This window comes from Pelophylax lessonae, assembly GCF_965119305.1.
Source record: "Pelophylax lessonae genome assembly, chromosome: 3".
In the NCBI taxonomy this organism is placed as follows: Eukaryota; Metazoa; Chordata; class Amphibia; order Anura; family Ranidae; genus Pelophylax; species Pelophylax lessonae.
Window position 1 is genome coordinate 356,074,364 of NC_138770.1, and position 18,823 is coordinate 356,093,186.

At 44.6% G+C, this 18,823-nt stretch overlaps 1 protein-coding gene across 1 annotated transcript in view; it reads right to left on the reverse strand.

The window, feature by feature from the left end:
- Positions 1-653: 653 nt before the first annotated feature.
- ELOVL4 (ELOVL fatty acid elongase 4) overlaps positions 654-18,823 on the reverse strand; it is a 57,817-nt gene continuing 39,647 nt past the window's right edge. Inside the window, exons 2-6 of the mRNA XM_082249921.1 lie at positions 17,561-17,748; positions 11,407-11,487; positions 6,011-6,182; positions 2,020-2,147; positions 654-1,923 (exon numbers count right to left, since the gene is read on the reverse strand). Of these exons, the coding sequence (XP_082106047.1) occupies positions 1,618-1,923; positions 2,020-2,147; positions 6,011-6,182; positions 11,407-11,487; positions 17,561-17,748 (875 nt within the window). The 3' untranslated portion in view covers positions 654-1,617. The remainder of the gene's footprint in view (positions 1,924-2,019; positions 2,148-6,010; positions 6,183-11,406; positions 11,488-17,560; positions 17,749-18,823) is intronic.

The window sequence follows — 18,823 nt, forward strand, 5'->3', positions numbered from 1 at the left end:
CCAGCTAAGCATTGTTCTTCTGTGTAACAAAATTGACAATTGTAGCCCATGTACACTTGACTACAGGACACCCCTGACAACCAGCAAAATCTGAAAGTCAGAAAAGAGAAGAGTACTAAAAGGTGCATAAAAAAGTAAAGTAAATATACCTTGATAGAAGAATTTACAGCAAATATTATCAAGGTAAACTTGCCTTAAAAGTCATACTAAAGTCTTTTTTGTTTAAAAATAACAAACATTATATGTTATACGTACCTGCTCTGTGTGGTGGTTTTGCACAGAGCAACCCAGATCCTCTTCTTCCCAGGTCCCTTGCCGGCCAAGTGCAGCTTGCTATGGGGGCACCCGAGCCCTGCCGCTGCTCTGGGTGTCCATTAAGACATGGAGCCGTGGCTCAGCCCCTACCACCTCTCTCTCCTTATTGGCGGATTTTGATTGACAGCAGCGGGGAGCCAATGGTGCAGGCTGTGTGTCTCAGCCAATCAGGAGGGAAAGTCCCGGACAGCCGAGTCTCTCGTGCAGCATTGCTGGGTTGAGATGGGGCTTGGTAAGTATTAGGGTGGGCTGCTGCACACAGAAAGTTTTTTTTATCCTAATGCATAGGATGCATTAAGTTAACAAAAGAAAAAAAAAAAAAAAAAAAAACCTTCTGCCTTTAGAACCACTTTAATTGTGTTTGCATGAGTTTTGATCTCTCTCTTTCATATACCTTTGTATTTCATATAATCTTCAGCATCTTTGTTATAATACCTAGTGAACTAGGGAAGATAGCATTTAAAAGTCTTTCTAAACATTTAAAGGACTAGTAATTATTATAAGGAAACAGCAGTACAGGGAATATTAGAAGTATAACACATTTCCTCACATACAATCTCTAAATGGCATAATTTAAAAAAAAAAAAAAGAGAGAGTGATAAAGACCGACCTACACTCTCTAGTTAGATGCTTCTAGTTGCATTTTGCAATGAGTTTCTTTCTTGTTGCATCAGCTGCAAGTCCTAAACTACATAATAAATAAAAACGGTACATTAGATATACATAAACATGACATAAAAACGAGCTGGCGTATGGCTTTCACACACTACTAGCTCTTCCAGAGAAACTCCGCCCTCATGTTTCTTTTCGGATTCTGCGAGCAATTAAACCTAATAGCATCATTCTCTCAGCTAAACAAGGAGAATGTGCCATAATATTTTGACATGCTTAACTATAAGAGAATGGAGAGATCCCTTGGTTTATTTTGCTAGCAGTGATTTGTTCCTCCCCCTTAATCATCTGAATTACAGGTTATAGAATCCTCTCTGCTACTGCAACATATTATTCAGCAGGAACGCCTTGCTGTGCACAAACCAACAGAAACTGTCATTCCTCCCCCCCAGAGAAACAGATTAAAAATAGCATTACTAGCTTGTGCACTGGAAAGAATAAATTGAGATCAGTTCAAGCTCCGTTATAGATAAAGAAATAATGCCTGCAGTCAAGTATTGTACCTAAAGAGCTTTTAAACCATTTGCTCAAACAAGATAAATATAATCAAAACGACTCTTTAAAGGGGGTGCTTCACCCAGTCATGGTGGATCCACATCACCAGGCAGAATAAGGCATGAAGCTGGTCATCTATTCCCTCTTTGATTTTCCCTTTCTCTTTTTCCGTCCATTCTCTACTCCAGATTTGTGGTTTTCCACTTCATGCACTATACCATTAGTGTATGCTCCTCCATTTGTAATCACTTTCCCATTTTGGACAGGTTTTCCACTTCGTGCTGATCTTTTGGGCTCTTTGTATGTCCGATAGTAGAAGTTAACAAAGAGAACTATGAAGGTGATGGCGTATACAATCAGAGCCCAGTGCATCCATTTTGGAAAGGGGCAATCGATGTAGAGAGAAAGTGCAGTGTGGCCAATAGTGACGTGGAACTGGACCTACAATCCAAAAAGAAATCATAAAAGATTATAACAGTATTCTATGAAGATGAACATTGTTATAACAACCCAAACCAAAAGAAAAGTGCCATTTACCAATTGTAAAATTGTCAAGTATCGCTTCCACCAGAGATATTTCTGGAGATGGGGTCCACAAGCTGCTAACCCGTAATACAAGTACATCACTACATGAATCAAGGCGTTCATATGCGCACCAAAAAAGGCTGTAAGGTAACAGACAATGTACAAAGTTAATGTTAAAAAAAAAAAAAAAAAAAAAGTCTGTGTGTTAATTAGCAAACACATCAAGAAATATCAATTCTGAAATGTCAAATATACAGTGCTTCTTAAAAACACCAAAAAAACAAAACTGGGTTAAAATTAATTGGAGCACACAGCATAGTAATTCTATTTGGGTATCTGTTGAAATCCAGAAAGGAAGGAAAAAGGAGGGAGAGACGAAAGAAAGAAAGAAAGAAAGAAAGAAAGAAAGAAAGAAAGAAAGAAAGAAAGAAAGAAAGAAAGAAAGAAAGAAAGAAAGAAAGAAAGAAAGAAAGAAAGAAAGAAAGAAAGAAAGAAAGAAAGAAAGAAAGAAAGAAAGAAAAGAGACAGAGAGAGGGAGGGAAGAGAGGGAGACTGGGGCCTCCTTGAGGCTGTCATTTCCACCATTCTTCAAGCCCATTTACTGTCTCACAGGGTTTACCACTCAACGAAGAAGGCCTATTTTCACTGATGCAAGTCCCCGAGGTACAATCCCTATACATTAGGAGTGTGTCAGGTCCTTAGCTTCTTTTAGGCACAGGTAGATCAGTGTCCACCACTGAGTACCTTTAAAGAATAAGGCTTGGGTATTCTCAGTGGCGGCTGGTGCTCAAAATTTTTTGGGGGGCGCAAACAGAAAAATGTAATAGGCATTGCTTTGCGGCAAAAAACGCTGTAAAAAATTGCGTGACTTTGATGTCGCAAAAGTGTGAAAGGGGCCTTCAGTAATTAAGGTATAGTGTGCCCCCTTTCAATGCAGAGAGCAGCGTGCCCCCTTTCAATGCAGAGAGACCAGCGTGCCCCCTTTCAATGCAGAGAGACCCCCCTTTCAATGCACAGTGACCAGCGTGCCCCCTTTCAATGCACAGTGACCAGCGTGCCCCCTTTCAATGCACAGTGACCAGTGTGCCCCCTTCAAAACAGTGACCAGCGTGCCCCCTTCAAAACAGTGACCAGCGTACATGCCCCCTTTCAATGCAGTGACCAGCGTACATGCCCCCTTTCAATGCAGTGACCAGCGTACTGCCCCTTTCAATGCAGTGACCAGCGTACATGCCCCCTTTCAATGCAGTGACCAGCGTACATGCCCCCTTTCAATGCAGTGACCAGCGTACATGCCCCCTTTCAATGCAGTGACCAGCGTACATGCCCCCTTTCAATGCAGTGACCAGCGTACTGCCCCTTTCAATGCAGTGACCAGCGTACATGCCCCCTTTCAATGCAGTGACCAGCGTACATGCCCCCTTTCAATGCAGTGACCAGTATACATGCCCCCTTTCACTGCAGTGACCAGCATACATGCCCCCTTTCACTGCAGTGACCAGCATACATGCCCCCTTTCAATGTAGTGACCAGCATACATGCCCCCTTTCATTGCAGTGATTAGCGTACATGCCCCTTTCAGTGTCAATGTAGTGACCAGCGTACATGCCCCCTTTCAATGCAGTGACCAGCGTACATGCCCCCTTTCAATGTAGTGACCAGCCTACATGCCCCCTTCAATGCAGTGACCAGCGTACATGCCCCCTTTCAATGTAGTAACCAGCGTACATGCCCCCTTTCAATGCAGTGACCAGCGTACATGCCCCCTTTCAATGCAGTGACCAGCGTACATGCCCCCTTTCAATGTAGTGACCAGCGTACATGCCCCCTTTCAATGTAGTGACCAGCGTACATGCCCCCTTTCAATGTAGTAACCAGCGTACATGCCCCCTTTCAATGTAGTGACCAGCGTACATGCCCCCTTTCAATGTAGTAACCAGCGTACATGCCCCCTTTCAATGCAGTGACCAGCATACATGCCCCTTTTCAATGTAGTGACCAGCATACATGCCCCCTTTCAATGCAGAGACCAGCGTGCGTGCCCCCTTCAATGCAGTGTGCCTCCCCCCCCCACCCCCCCCCCCCCCAAGACCAGTGCACTTACCTGGAGCCCTGGAGCAGCCGCGGCGGTGCCTTCTCCTCAGTGTCTTCAATCCCCCGGCGGCGCGTCTCCTCGAGTCCTCCCGCTCCCGCCTCCTCCTCGGCCAATGGCATGGAATTTGCCTTGCTGCCAATCAGGAAGCGCGTATCGGACGCACTCCCTGATTGGCCAGGAGGAGGATCCGTGTGACAATAGCGAATTTTCATTCGCTATTGTCACACAACGGGTGGGCTCGGGACGCACTGCTCTGCGCCCCGGGTCCACCCATTGCATCGCCCTATTAGAGCCTCTGGCTCTAATCAGGTGATGAAAAAAAAAAAAAAAGCCTCATTGAACTCCATGCATCCAGCGCCCCTGCATGCAGATTAGGGGGCTGGACACATGGATAGGGGGGGGCGCCACCCCTGCGCCCCCAACGCACCGGCCGCCACTAGTTATTCTATTTCCAGTAGCCAATGACGGTTACTTAGTTCATACTAATGTATAAGTGATTACTCACATCCCTGTAAGCTAAGAGCTTTGTATTTTTTCAATCAGATGTAGAAAGTGTAGTATCCAATTGTTTCACATAATTGGAAGAAATTAGAATTAAGGTGGCAAACTGGAAATAGCTACCCTCCTGTGAATTAGTAATCCAACAGAAGCAGTAAAGTACTGTACCATAGTAAATTAGGGTGGAATCGAGCAGGCAGAACCACCCACTGGCTCTTTACATTTGTTAGGATTCTCAAGAACTAGATTTTTGCATACGTTCTTAGCTTCCAGGGTCTCACTCCCCGCACCTGGAATTCTTTTACATTGTGGAAAAGACAGTATTGGGGATGGTTCTGCGGTAGAGCAATGGAGTCCCAAAGGAACAAAGTGATACAGATTCCACCAACAGCATCCATAAACAAAATATCAGGAACTAGCAGTACTGTGCTGGACAGAATATGACAAATATTTGCGATAATCACAAACCAGGCGCTCCTGGGATGCCTGTAGGGTGGAGGGATAGAAGTAAGCCTGTGAGGCTCCCCAGCGGTTGTTCTGCTGTTAGCCAACTAATGGCTCAGTAAAGAGATTCGCACCCAGGGCAGCCATAGGAAAAAGTCCAGTCCAGAAGTCAAAGCAATAATCACAAATTTGGCGCTTCTGGGGTGCCTTTAGGGTGGAGGGATAGAAATAAGCCTGTGAGGCTCCCCAGCGTTTTTTCTGCTGCTAGCCAACGAGCATAGGAAGGGTGCTGATACGGACAAAAGTACATGAGGAAGGCAGCGCATGAACCACACCGGGATGCAATGGATAAGGAAGTCAGGTGAACATCCAGTATAGAAAGGGTTAACAGTTTATTATTATTGATAACCGAAAAACAAAGTACATAAAATGCTTACATCCCCCTGGGCTGGAGAGGACAAGGGCACCTGGCAGCAAGCAACACGAGTACGAGGAGGTCAGTCTCCCAGGACTGCTGAGCAGTGTGTGCACAAAGCCGGAAACCAGCCGGGAGAGGATGAAAGGACTCTGCTGTAGTTCCGTAGCGGTGACATCAGCCGGACAGGCGCCATTTGTGGGGAAACACCAGGAACCAGGGTGGAACACAAGCTATATGGTTGCCATGACTATGCGCTTCATCAAGTCATATGACTTGGTCCTGGGAGACTGACCTCCTCGCACTCGTGTTGCTTGCTGCCAGGTGCCCTTGTCCACTCCAGCCCAGGGGGATGTAAGCATTTTATGTACTTTGTTTTTCGGTTATCAATAACAATAAAACTGTTAACCCTTTCTATACTGGATGTTCACCTGACTTCCTTATCCATTGCATCCCGGTGTGGTTCATGCGCTGCCTTCCTCATGTACTTTTGACAAATATTTGCAAACTTTGATATCATACAAGGCTACCAAGATTACAGTAATACATACATTGTCCTCCAGCAACCCACTTGATTCCGATCCACCATAAGGTAAACATTGTACAGTGGTGATACACATGAAGGAAACTAATTTGATTAAATTTCTTCCTTAGTATAAAAAATACTGTGTCAAAGTACTCCACTCCTTTAGAGACATAGTACCACCATAGAGCAGAAGCAACCTGTAAAAAGTAACATTGAGAAGAGTGAGCGAGAAGAACACATGAAATCCAAATTATAAATATGCATTTTAAAACATAAAAGTTACTAAAAAGCATTCAGCAGCTTCTGAAGGTAAGAGTTCCATAACTCAGTTTCTAGACCTATCCCCCCACAAGTGAGTACTGTACATTCTTACATAATCTAGTACAAAGAATACTTGCAGGATTAAAGTTAAACCACTGCTGGACTGCGCATTTTTTACTTCAGACATATAGTAGCTCATATCAATGCTGCATGGATCTACATTTTTGTCAGATATAACAATCACAAATCACCCATTTATTTAGAATTAAAGTGGTAGTAAACCTGGGTATTTAAGAAAAAAAAAATCCCCTGCAAGGGAATGGCATAATGTGCTGGTATGTGCTGGTGTGCTGTGGCTAGCTGTTTCTGCTGGCAGGGTTACCATCTTCACCCAGTCTTCCTTCCGAGTTCATAGGCTCCTGCTGTATGAATGGCCGAGCCACAATGACGTCACTTCCGCACATGCACGCGGGAGTCACAGCCCGGTACAGAGCTCTGCAGGTAGGCTGTCCCTTCAGAGCCCATGCACCAGTGACGTCACTGGCTTGATCCCAAGTGAATATCTCCTAAACAGTGCATGTTAAAGCGGAACCCAAAAGTGTAAGTTCTGCTCTTTTGCTTCACAGGTACCCTTCCCCACTCCTGGGATACGGCGCCGCAGCGCTGTCCCTCAGATTTTGGCCCCCTCCTCCTTCCCTGCCACTGACCCAATAGGAATGGGCAGCGTGCTTCGCGCATACGCAGTAGGGACCTGCCCGTTAAGCCGCAAGGCTTCACTGCCAGGTTCCCTTACCGGCAATGGCGTCAGCAGCACTTGACAGCCGATGGCATCGGCTGCGGTGCCAACATCGCTGAACTCCAGGACAGGTAAGTGTCCTAATATTAGGTCAGCAGTTACAGTATGTGGAGGGTGTGGAGGGGAAGGCGTAACTCAGCTTTAACCACTTTAGCCCCGGAGGATTTGGCTGCTTAATGACCAGGCCATTTTTTTCAACTTGGCACTGCGCGACTTTAACTGACAATTGCGCGGTCATGCAATGCTGTACCCAAATGAAATTTAAGTCCTTTTTTTCCCACAAAAAGAGCTTTCTTTTGGTGGTATTTGATCACCTCTGTGCTTTTTTTTTTTGCCATATTAATAAAAAAAAAGCAAAAATTTTGCGAAAAATTTACTTCTTTTCTACTTTGACAGTTAAAAAATATCCAATATATTCAATTTTGTCATATATTTAGGCCAAAATGTATTTAGCTACATGTCTTTGACAAAAAAATTCTCAATGATTGTATTTTTAACCACTTTAAGACCGGAAGATTTTACCCCCTTCCTGACCAGGCCATATTTTGCAATTCGGCACTGCGTTACTTTAACGGACAATTGCGCGGTCGTGCGACACTGTACCCAAACTAAATTTACATCCTTTTCCCCCCCACAAATAGAGCTTTCTTTTGGTGGTATTTGATCACCTGTGCGATTTTAAATTTTTGAAAAAAAGAGCGACAATTTTGGAAAAAAAAAAAAAACAATTTTTTACATTCTGATATATAACATTCCTAAAAAAATTTACAAATCAAAATTTAACATTTTAGGCCAATTTGTTTTCTGCTACATATTTTTGTTAAAGAAAAACGCAATAAGCTTATTTTGATTGGTTTGCGCAAAAGTTACTAACTACGGGAAAGATTTGTCCTTTTTATTGTTTTTTTTACTAGTAATGGCGGCGATCTGCAATTTTTTGCAGGACTGTGACATTGCAGCGGACAGATCGGACCCCTAATGGACATTTTTGACACTTTTGGGGGATCAGTGACATTACTACAGTAATCAGTGCTAAAAATATGCACTGTTACTGTAATAATGACACTGGCAGGGAAGGGGTTAACACTGTTAGTGATCAAGGGGTTAAATGAGTGCCTCATGCTTACTGACGTGTGTGGGGGTTCTGTGACACAGACAGAGACCCCAGGTTCAGCTATGCTGAATCCTGTGATCTCTCCCTGTCTGTCACAGAGAAGATCCGCCTGCTTTGTTTACATAAGCGGGTGGATTTTCTCACTCTTTCCCCGATGATCGGGGAAGAGAAACGGCGATCGCCGTCTCTCCTCCTCCGGCCCGACTCCCGCTATGTCTAAACACAGTGGGAGCGAGCCTCCGGCGGCGCGCGCGCACTGCCGAGACAGGCAGGAATCCAGCGATGTAGGTCTACGTCACTGGACGCAGGGCTGCCACCTTGCTTTTACTGCACCTTTTGCAGCAACGTGAGCAGTCCTAAAGTGGTTAAGGCTTACCTGTAGGTACAAGTTGAAAAGTGGACCTTACTACCACTTTGAGTACAAAAGAGTTACATCTCAACTGTCCTCTCAACAAAATCCCACTGTTGTTTTATAGAAATAACAACCCTCTCTATGTGGAAACTGACACTGTGTTTGGAGTACACGTAACTAGAAGAGTCCAGAAAATGCAGAAAACGTTTGTCTGTGGTCTGTTGTCATGTAGATTGTCTGTGGGACTTTCCTTATACTTCTGCAATGGGGGCATACAGCAAGCAGCCATTAGCCATTGAAGGTGTAGTGGATACCTGTGTGTGTGGTTATCTGGAGGAAGCTGAGAATATTAATTAACTAGGCCTGGTATTTCAAGCGGCATGAGACAAAGGTAAAGCTTTGACTGTATTATTAGCTATGTAGAGCGTGGAGGTAAGCGCCATTGAGGACTCTATGAACTTGCCCTAATCATCCACTCTATGTCTACATGCATTCGCCAGTAGCCTAACAAAGTCTATACAGCCAGCCTGCCTGCGCTTGCTAAATGCCTCATCAGCAGCTTATGAACTATTGATTTGCTCAGTGCTAATCCATGAGACTGGCTATACTGGTCTTCCGTGATTTGGATACAATAAGACTAAGCTATCTGTGGATTCCAGTCAAGTGCTTATGTCAGGGTCTGCTACATTATGTTACAATGGAATCAACTACAGCTGGCCAAACACTAGCCGAAAAATCGTTCAAACTAATTTTCAAAAAACAAAAAATCGGCCGTGAGAGCAGACGATCATGACCTTGCAACTAGGCTTGCTACAACGGTTTCCATTTGTACACTGACAGCCTTGTCAGCCCACCCATGTTAGGCTCATATAATATCCGGCCATTATCTACTTGGGATGTGTAACTCCACACATTGGACTGAGGTTTGTTTTGATTTTTATATTTAGGTGACTGGTGTTCTACTGGCCCTTCATCTCAAGTCCCACATTTGACGTTATTTTCTGTGGAGTCACCTCCCAATTAGCCTTGTTTATGCAATTGAGGGATGACTGTGGAAACCTGACATTTTATGGTCATGCAGACCTACAAAGGTGCCATAGAGCAGCCTTTTTCAAACAGGGTGCCTTCTTGGATCTTCAGAGGTGCCTTAGCAAACAAATTGCTCAAAAATTTCAACAAGCCAGCGACTGGATAAAGTTTGCCTTTTTGTCACACAAACCCCCAGTTTTTAATTTGAGCAGCATTACAACCTCGGGCACCATGTGGGCTAGCCACTGGCATTCTAACCACCAATGATGTCATCGGTTGATATGGAGGATGTCAGACACTGTCACAGCATCCCTGTTTGGCCCTCCCATGTAGCTGAGAGAGGGAGAGTAACTCAGGGAGATGAGAAACACTAGAATACTTGTTGGTACCAATGTGCAAAGGTGGGGGACTAAATCACTTTAATTTTGGGTGACTAGTGCAGTGGCGTCGGGAGGGGGGGGGGACTGACCCAAGTAGGACCTCAAAAAGCCCCGGGTCTCCTATACTTAAAAACAATTGTTAGCCCCAAGTCCCAAGGCCTGGGGTTGGCCGGGAACTCGGGGATTGGCTGCCTGCCCCGGGGCCGCTTTGCAGTGCTGCCTCTGAAGAGGAGGGCAAGCGCCACCGGTTTACACAGAACGGGGATCTCCCGCTTACCCGGCGCAGCCAGGTGCCATACGAATTCCCGCCTCTTGGACCGACTCCTATGATGGATGTCTCACTGGTCCAATGCTAGGACATGTAATGTCCATCATAGGAGCCGGTCCAGGGGGCGGGAGTTAGTGTGGCAATGACCGCATGGCACAGGGTAAGCAGAAGTGTAAACTGGCTGCTCTTCTGTCCCCAGCCACTGGCAAGGCTGCGCTGATAGTCACTGGCAAGGCTGCGGTACAGGGCACTGGCAAGGCTGCGTTAATGGGCACTGGCAACTTGGCAAGACTGCGCTGATGGGCACTGGCAAGGCTGCGCTGATGGGCATGGGTGAGGCTAAGCTTATGGGCACTGTCTGATAAGGCTGCATTGATGGGCACTGGCAAGGCTGTGTTAATGGGCGCTGGCGAAGCTGCGTTGATGGGCACAGGTGAGGCTGAGCTGATGGGCACGGGTGAGGCTGCATTGATGGACACAGGTGAGGGCTGCATTGATGGGCGCTGGTGAGGCTGAGCTGATGGGCGCTGGTGAGGCTGAGCTGATGGGCGCTGGTGAGGCTGCGCTGATGGGCACTGGTGAGGCTGCGCTGATGGGCGCTGGTGAGGCTGCATTGATGGGCGCTGGTGAGGCTGCATTGATGGGCGCTGGTGAGGCTGCATTGATGGGCGCTGATGAGGCTGCATTGATGGGCGCTGGTGAGGCTGCACTGATGGCACTGGAGAGGCTGCACTGATGGCACTGGAGAGGCTGCATCAATGGGCATTGGAGAGGCTGCATTGATGGGCACTGATGAGGCTCAATAATGGGCACTGATGAGGCTCAATAATGGGCACTGATGAGGCTGAGCTGATGGGCATTTGTGAGGCTGCATTGATGGGCACTAGGCATTGGGCAGGGGAGCATTGGGTGGAGCGTGGGCTGGACTTACTTTAAAATGTGGGAGGGGTTATCAAATTTACCTTCGGGCTGAAGCCCCTGGTCTTTTTTCCCACCTAGCAACACCCCTGCTCATGTGTATGGATGCTTCTGTGTTATGTAAAACTATTAGTTTCATTTTTTACATTTTAGAATGTGGTGCCTCAAGATTGTGCAGAATTTTAAAGGGGACCTTGACTGAAAAAAGGTTACAAAACACTGCCCTAGAGAACAACTGTTATGGCATGAACAAAAAACATCATTACAAAATGTTCTGAGACATTAATCAAATAGAATACTTACTCTGACTTCATTCTCATCATCAGAATAATCTACAGTTTGACATAGGTAACTGTATCCTGCTGCTCTGGCTCCTAAAAAAAGCTGCAAGATAAAAAAAGATTCACATTCAGACATCCTATGAGTCAGTGCAAAGACTGATTGTAAATGCAGTGACCAACAACAGTTCAGCTTGCTGTAGCCAGAGAAAGGAAGTCTAGCTGCTTACTGTGAGTCCGCATTCTGCACACCACTATTTAAAAAGAGCAACTGCAAGGAAAAAAAGTTACATCCAAGAGACAAAATTATACAGAATGGCTATTTGAAATATAAAAAGAGGGAAATAGAATAACATAACAAAACTAATTAAAAAAGAAAATAATTTTATTAAAACTACTCTAACAATTTCCTATATTTCTTGGGGACTCTTTTGGTGAGATCTCTGCTTGAAGTTTTGGTTCTACATATCTGTAGTGTTGATTATGAGGGGTCCTGCTATTTTGCTGGATGTTCAAATTTTTTAGGGTTCAATCACACTATGTACATTGTACAGAGACCTGCATTTCTGTACTGGATAAATGCAAGTCATCGCTAGGGCACATAGAAATCACTGTTTTCCATGTGCCCTATTCGCACCCCAATTTCAGTTTGAAAATGTAGCATTTCTTAATTTTTCCACTGTGCACTGGATGGCACCGCATATCGCCACACAGCAGTGCAACACACTGTGCTATTGTGCAGTCACATAAACAAAGTGTCACTATGTGACACTTCAAATAAAGTGAAAAAAAAAGAAAAAAAATGAAAATGTGCATCACACTGCTTCCTATCGCAGCCAACACTGACACTAGCCTGTCCAGTAAAATGCTGCGTTTTACCATGCAGGCTAGTGTGAATCTAGCCTTAACATTATGCAGAATGCAACAGATGTTGAAACACACAAAAAGTAGATGGGAAAACAACCAGGAATTATGGCAAAGAGATCTGGCTGTTGGAATATGCAAGAAACTGAAGAAGCCAGGGACTAATGTGCATGCCAGTAAAGGCTGCAACCATAATAAAGTATCCCTTTGGGTGGACGGGCCATTTAAGGCCCCTTTCACACGGGGCAGATCCATTTTAATGGACTCCGCTTGCTCAGCGGGGATTGCTCAGCTGATCCCGCTGAGCAGGCGGATGAAAGGTCCGTCTCCGCTCACTGCGCAGAGACTGACCTGTCAGAGTACCGCTCTCTTCTATGGGGAGATTGGATGAAAATGGACAGCCTGTCCGTTTTTTATCCGATCCGACCCGCTGGACGGATGGCGAACAGATCACCGTATGTCTGTTTTCAGTGGATCTTGCCAGGCTGACATCCCCCTCCCCTTAGAGGACAATGGGTGGCCCGATTAGGTCCGCTTGAAAAACAGACAGGGGGACCTCATAGGTCCGATCGTGTGAAATGGCCCTTAATGAAGAAACAAAATCCTAGCTACAAAACAATCGGACAAGAAGGTGCAGGCACCTAGTGAGATAAAAAACTGCTACAAATGAATACTCACAAAAGTAGCAACTGGTAAAAGCCAATAAACCACAAGATGCCATTCAGTACGGACGCACGTATTCCAATTATATCAAAGGGGTGTCAAGCTGACACTTTTTGGAGGCGCACCCCCCTTACTCTTAAACGTACTATGCGAGTATTCATTTGCAGCAATTTATTATGGCACTAGGTGAGTGCGCCTTCTTGTTTGTTTGTTTTGTAGCTTCACTTTGGATTACCGTGTTTCCCCGAAAATAAGACCCACTCTGAAAATAAGACCTACTGTTATTTTCGGAGAGGGCAGCAATATAAGCCCTACCCCAGAAAAAAAAAAAAGCCCTAGTTTAGTGTCTGTAAAATCCTAGCATCCACTTTATTATTGTTTTATATAATGTCCAGGGTGTTTCTGTAACAGAATAGTGTGAAATACCTTAAGTACAGCGCCCAGCTGATCCCCCGCTGCTGTCCTTCCCTTCTCATAGCTGTCAGGGGCGGATCTCAACACCTCCCCACTGCAGTGTTCAAAGTGGGTCTTGGCGCCTCCGTGACCCCCCAGCTGTCAGCGGGGGAGAAGAGAAGGAAGAGCAGAGCGGGGGATCAGCTGAGCGCCAAGCGGCGCTGTACCAAAGTTATTTCACACTATTATATTAGAATAATCGGCACTTCTGTGACCTCCAGCTGTCAGCGGGGGAGAAGAGAAGCACAGCAGCGGGGATCAGCTGAACCAAACGTATTTCACACTATTATATTATAATACTCGGCGCTTCCGTGACCCCCAGCTGTCAGCGGGGGAGAAGAGAAGGGCAGCAGGGGGGGGGGAATCAGCTGAGCACCAAGCGGCACTGTATTGAATGTATTTCACACTATTATATTATATTATAATACTCTGCGCTTCTGTGACCACCAGCTGTCAGCAGGGGAGAAGAGAAGGACAGCAGCGGGGGATTAGCTGAGCGCTGAACCAAACATATTTCACACTATTGACAAAAAAGGACACACAGCGCAAATCGGAAAATATAAAGTGACTGGTGCCAAAACTCTTGTGCAGGTGGATGAAAACTGTGCAATATTGCAAATAAATAAATGAATGGTAAATTAATAAATTCAATAATTCATCCTAACCTGAATCATACAGTGCTGTGAAATCAAGTGCAAATACATATGCGTGATAGAAGGCAAATCAATATACCATACAATGGTGCATAAAGAATTTAAATATGAATAAAGGAAGTCCTATCTGCATAGGAGATTGTATCTTCACTGAAGGCTTGTTATCTCTCCTGAAATGTGAGTTTTTTTCTGCATTATTTAATAAAGCTTATGAAACGGGATTACACTATCTTGAGTTTTTCCCTCCTATGGTCCCACATTCTTTGGCTTATTGAGGAAAGATTGGGTATTGGAGTCCACAAGACTAGTCTCAAAGGAAAAGAAAAGACCCACACCGGACTAAGTGCTAAGGGGTCCTGGCAGTCTGGTAAGTGGAAATATCCACGGGGAGTGGACCCCCTCACCATTTGCACCTTATCTTTTTGGCATGGATTGTCACCAGTTTGTACAATAAAGAGCACTTAAGCACATTGCACCTTCACTTGCTACATGCTTAAGGACTTTTTTGGGACTTTTTTGGAACTTTATTTATTTATTCATATTTAAATTATTTATGCACCATTGTATGGTATATTGATTTGCCTTCTATCACGCATATGTATTTGCACTTGATTTCACAGCACTGTATGTTTCAGATTAGGATGATTTTTTTAATTTATTAATTTACCATTCATTTATTTATTTGCAATATTGCACAGTTTTCACCCACCTACACAAGAATTTTGGCACAAGTCACTTTATATATTCCGATTTGCGCTGTGTCATTTTTTAATTACTTTTGAACAGCAGCATTTTGGATTGAGGGTAAACATCATACATCCATAGCGCAGTATTAGTACACATTTTTGATATATTTCACACTATTATATTATCATACTCGGTGCTTCCGTGACCCCCAGCTGTCAGCGAGAGAGAAGAGGACAGCAGCGGGGGATCAGCTGAGCGGCGCTGTACCGAAGGTATTTCACACTATTATATTACAGAAACACATTGGACATTATATAAAACAGTAATAGAGTGGATGCTAGGATTTTACAAACACTTTTACTAGGTACAGGCAGGGAGGGAGAAGACAGCACATTACAGCTAAGACCTACCCCGAAAATAAACCCTATTGTGTCTTTTGGTGCCAAAATTAATAGAAGACCCGGGCTTATTTTCGGGGAAACACAGTACCCTGTCTGAGGAGGGCCTAGCACTTGGATTTGCTGTCGTTGATTTTGCATATAACCATAGAGGACCTCATAGTGCTGGAAGTGACCGTTTGCTTGTAAACAAAATGCAAGGCCTGTTGCACAGTTTGAGGTCTTTTAAAATCCTGATGTATGGACAGCTTCTCTGTTCAGAATTGCAGGACAGGATGCAGCTGAGCGGTCACAGCTTAAGCCATTGCAGACCTAATACACATAAAGCTGGCATGCTTTATCCGCTTTGGTTCAGCAAGTTATCACAGTTACGAGTATCACCAACAAAACTGGATGAATAAAGAGGCACTATACATTATCAAATGTAGAAGCTACATGCACAGTAGCTTACCTACCAACATTTCTTAAAAAATAAGTTCACCTTTGTAAAAAATATAATAAATGCACATCTTTTTGCAGGTAAAAATGTGCATTTATAATTTTTTTATTAGAAGCCTGAAAAGGATTACAGTAGATCACGGATGCAAACTCAAGCTCCTGCAGACTGTCAGTGTAGCTGTAGGCTGTTACTGATTGACAGGAAGATCGATGAGCCACCTAGAGCGTTTATCAGCGCCCTGGTAGTTCATTGAGATCTACAAGCAATCAGCCACAATGGCTGATTGTAGTTGTAGTTCTCCCAGTCACAGAACTTTTTTAAAACTGTGACAGAGGGTGTGGTGCCAGCTGCATCAGTAACATGTTACATGTTACACCCTGAATAAGGGTGTAACATGTTACATGTTAGGAAAGGTAAACTTATCCTTTAAGTTTTAATAATTCAGTCTAGCATTGTGATACTAAGGGGTAACATAGATAACTCTTTTTTTTTGATCAGCCAACTGGCTCCCCACTGTCAGAACATAATGATAAGCAGCTGCAGGTGGCTGATCAAGAAAAAATTTCCAATAAGCCGGTTTCACAAAAGTTGATCCAATGACTGACTTCTGTCGACAGTCATGGGCCCACGTGGATTGAAATTCAGCCAGTATCTGCTGAGTTAATTTTGATCTATAACCAGCGACATTAAAACTTAAGCTTTTTTTTTTTTTTTAATTAAAATAACAAACATGTCATACTTACCTGCTCTGTGCAATGGTTTTGCACAGAGCAGCCCTAATCCTCCTTTTCCTGGGTCCCCAACCAGGGCTCTAGGCCCCTCCTTTTTAAGCAAGTGCCCCCCAATGAATAGCCACTTTCAATGGGGGCACCTATGTGTGCTCACTCATGAGCCGCCCAGTCTATCTATTGACACAGACAGGGCAACTCGGCCCTGCCCCCTCCCCCCATCACATCATTTGATTGAGAGCATCTGCTACTAATCTGCCCAATGAGGGGGGACACAACGGCGAGAGCCGCTGCTCTCATGCCCATCGCTGGATCGGATTGGGTTCAGGTAGGAATAAGGGGGAGGGGGGCTCCTACAGCACAGAAGGTTTTTACCCTAATGTAATGCATAGAATGCATGAAGGTAAAAAAAAAAAAAAAAAAACTTGAAACTTTAGAGCAAGGGATCCTCAAACTGCGGCCCTCCAGCTGTTGTGAAACTACACATCCCATGAGGCATTGTAAAACTCTGACATTCCCAGACATGACTAGGCATGATGGGAATTGTTGTTCCTGAACTGGAGGGCCATAATTTAAAGACCCTTGCTTTAGAGCAACTTTAATGGAGTGGAGCAGACTAGAATTGAATGGCCAAAGAGGATGTGTTCCAGAGTCCTTGGATTCTCTGGCTCTAAACACACCCCTGCCCACAACTGGGCCAAAGTAAGGTATGGGACCTTGCAAACACACAAAAAACATATTTTTTTATATAAAGTGATACATGACTCTTTTATAGTATTCCAAAAGCATAAAACATTTGCCCTTTATTGATCAGTCATTGAGACAATTGACCTTGACTAAGCAGCAAAATTGTGTAGAGGATTCCTTGGGGCCAATTTTCACATTTAGCATTGCTAACTTCCTACTCCCATGACTTCAAGAACCTTTGCCAATTTCCCATGGCTAAATGGACCTGTCCCAGCCACTAGCAGTATTGACCAGTCTTTAGATGCCATGACTGCAAGAAAGGCAGTGGTTCTTTATACAATATAACATGTAAACAGTTATTTTTGTATACAGACTTTGCTTCTCTTCATACCATTAATGGAAAATAATGAACAATTTTGTTATTGTATCTAGTTTAGGAGCTTCAGACATTAGGCTGACTAATGTGATAATATATCCAGCTAGTCATAAAATGCACATAATTATAAAGAAACTGATAGGAGCACTAAACCTACATGGGGGCTCTGTGTATGGGGGAAACTATAGAAACAATGGTCCTAAAATGTAAAAAAACATGAAATAATCTAACCTCTTTAAATATAAAGAAGTTCAGGATAACCATCCCAAAGTTGTAGGCAATCAACAGGTAGCGTAATTGGAAAGGTTCTCGATTCTTCATGAATCTGGGGCCCAGCCATACAATCAGGAGATAGAGAGTGCTGATTGCCAGTGTTGGCAGTGGAGATTGCATCAGAGGCCATTTTTCAACACGTTTATCTGTTGAGGGAAAACAAATATGCATTAGTTTAACACTCATTAGATCAACAAATTCTAAAAATAAATTTTAGGAAGTTTGCAATGTGTACTATTCACTTACAGATGATAGTTAGTACCAGCTGTGGTAGAATCATGGGAAGGGGACTGTTTAAAGTGACTAATGGAAGATGTTAGTTGCCAGGCTCTGTCTTTAAGGGCCGGTTCACACTGGGGCGACTCAAAGTCACCCTGACTTTGAAGCCGCCCTGTGCAGCGTGACTTAATCGCGGCTTGCAAACGACTTCTCTAATGGAAGTCAATGCAAGACTCTCCGAAGTCACCCCCAAGTATTGCAGGAACCTTTTTCTAAGTCGGAGCGACTTGAGTCGCTCTGATTAGAATGGTTCCATTGCACATTGCAATGGACTTGGTCGCCTGACAAGTCGTGGCAGTGTGAACCGGGACTAATACTTTTGAGTAAAAGAACAAGTGTCAAAATTCCTTATCTCTTTATTTGTCCCAGGTCAGAGACTTGCAGAATAAGCATCAGCATGATAGCCACAGAATTTGTATTCTTAAAGGACGGGCCAGCCTTGGCAGCCCACATACTTTTATCCCGGAAGAGTCACTTTAAATTCAGAACATGTTTGACCATTGTTTTGGGCCTCATCGGACAGAACATTTTTGCAAGTTTTGCAATTTCTCAACACCACATTGCAACCTTAAAGCGGAGTTCCAGCCATTTCACTCACCTGTCCAACGGTCCAGCGATGCGGCCGCCCGAAGCCTCGATCCTCTCCCTCGGCATCACTGCTGTGGGCACCCGGCTGTGACAGTTTGCGGCTTCACAGCCGGGTACGGACTGCGCATGCGCGAGTTGCGCTACGCGCCGTGATTGGCCGGCAATCTTCTGGGACCTTTGACATGTCTCAGAAGATTGCAGGGAGGGAGGGGGAGAGAACTTCCGCTCAGGGCGCCGCGGCGCTCCGAGCGGAAGTGGGAGCGGGCACCTGTCAAAACTAGGTACCCGCTCCCCCCCAAAAAAAATGACATGCCAAATGTGGCATGTCAGGGGGTTAGGACCACCTAAAGCGGA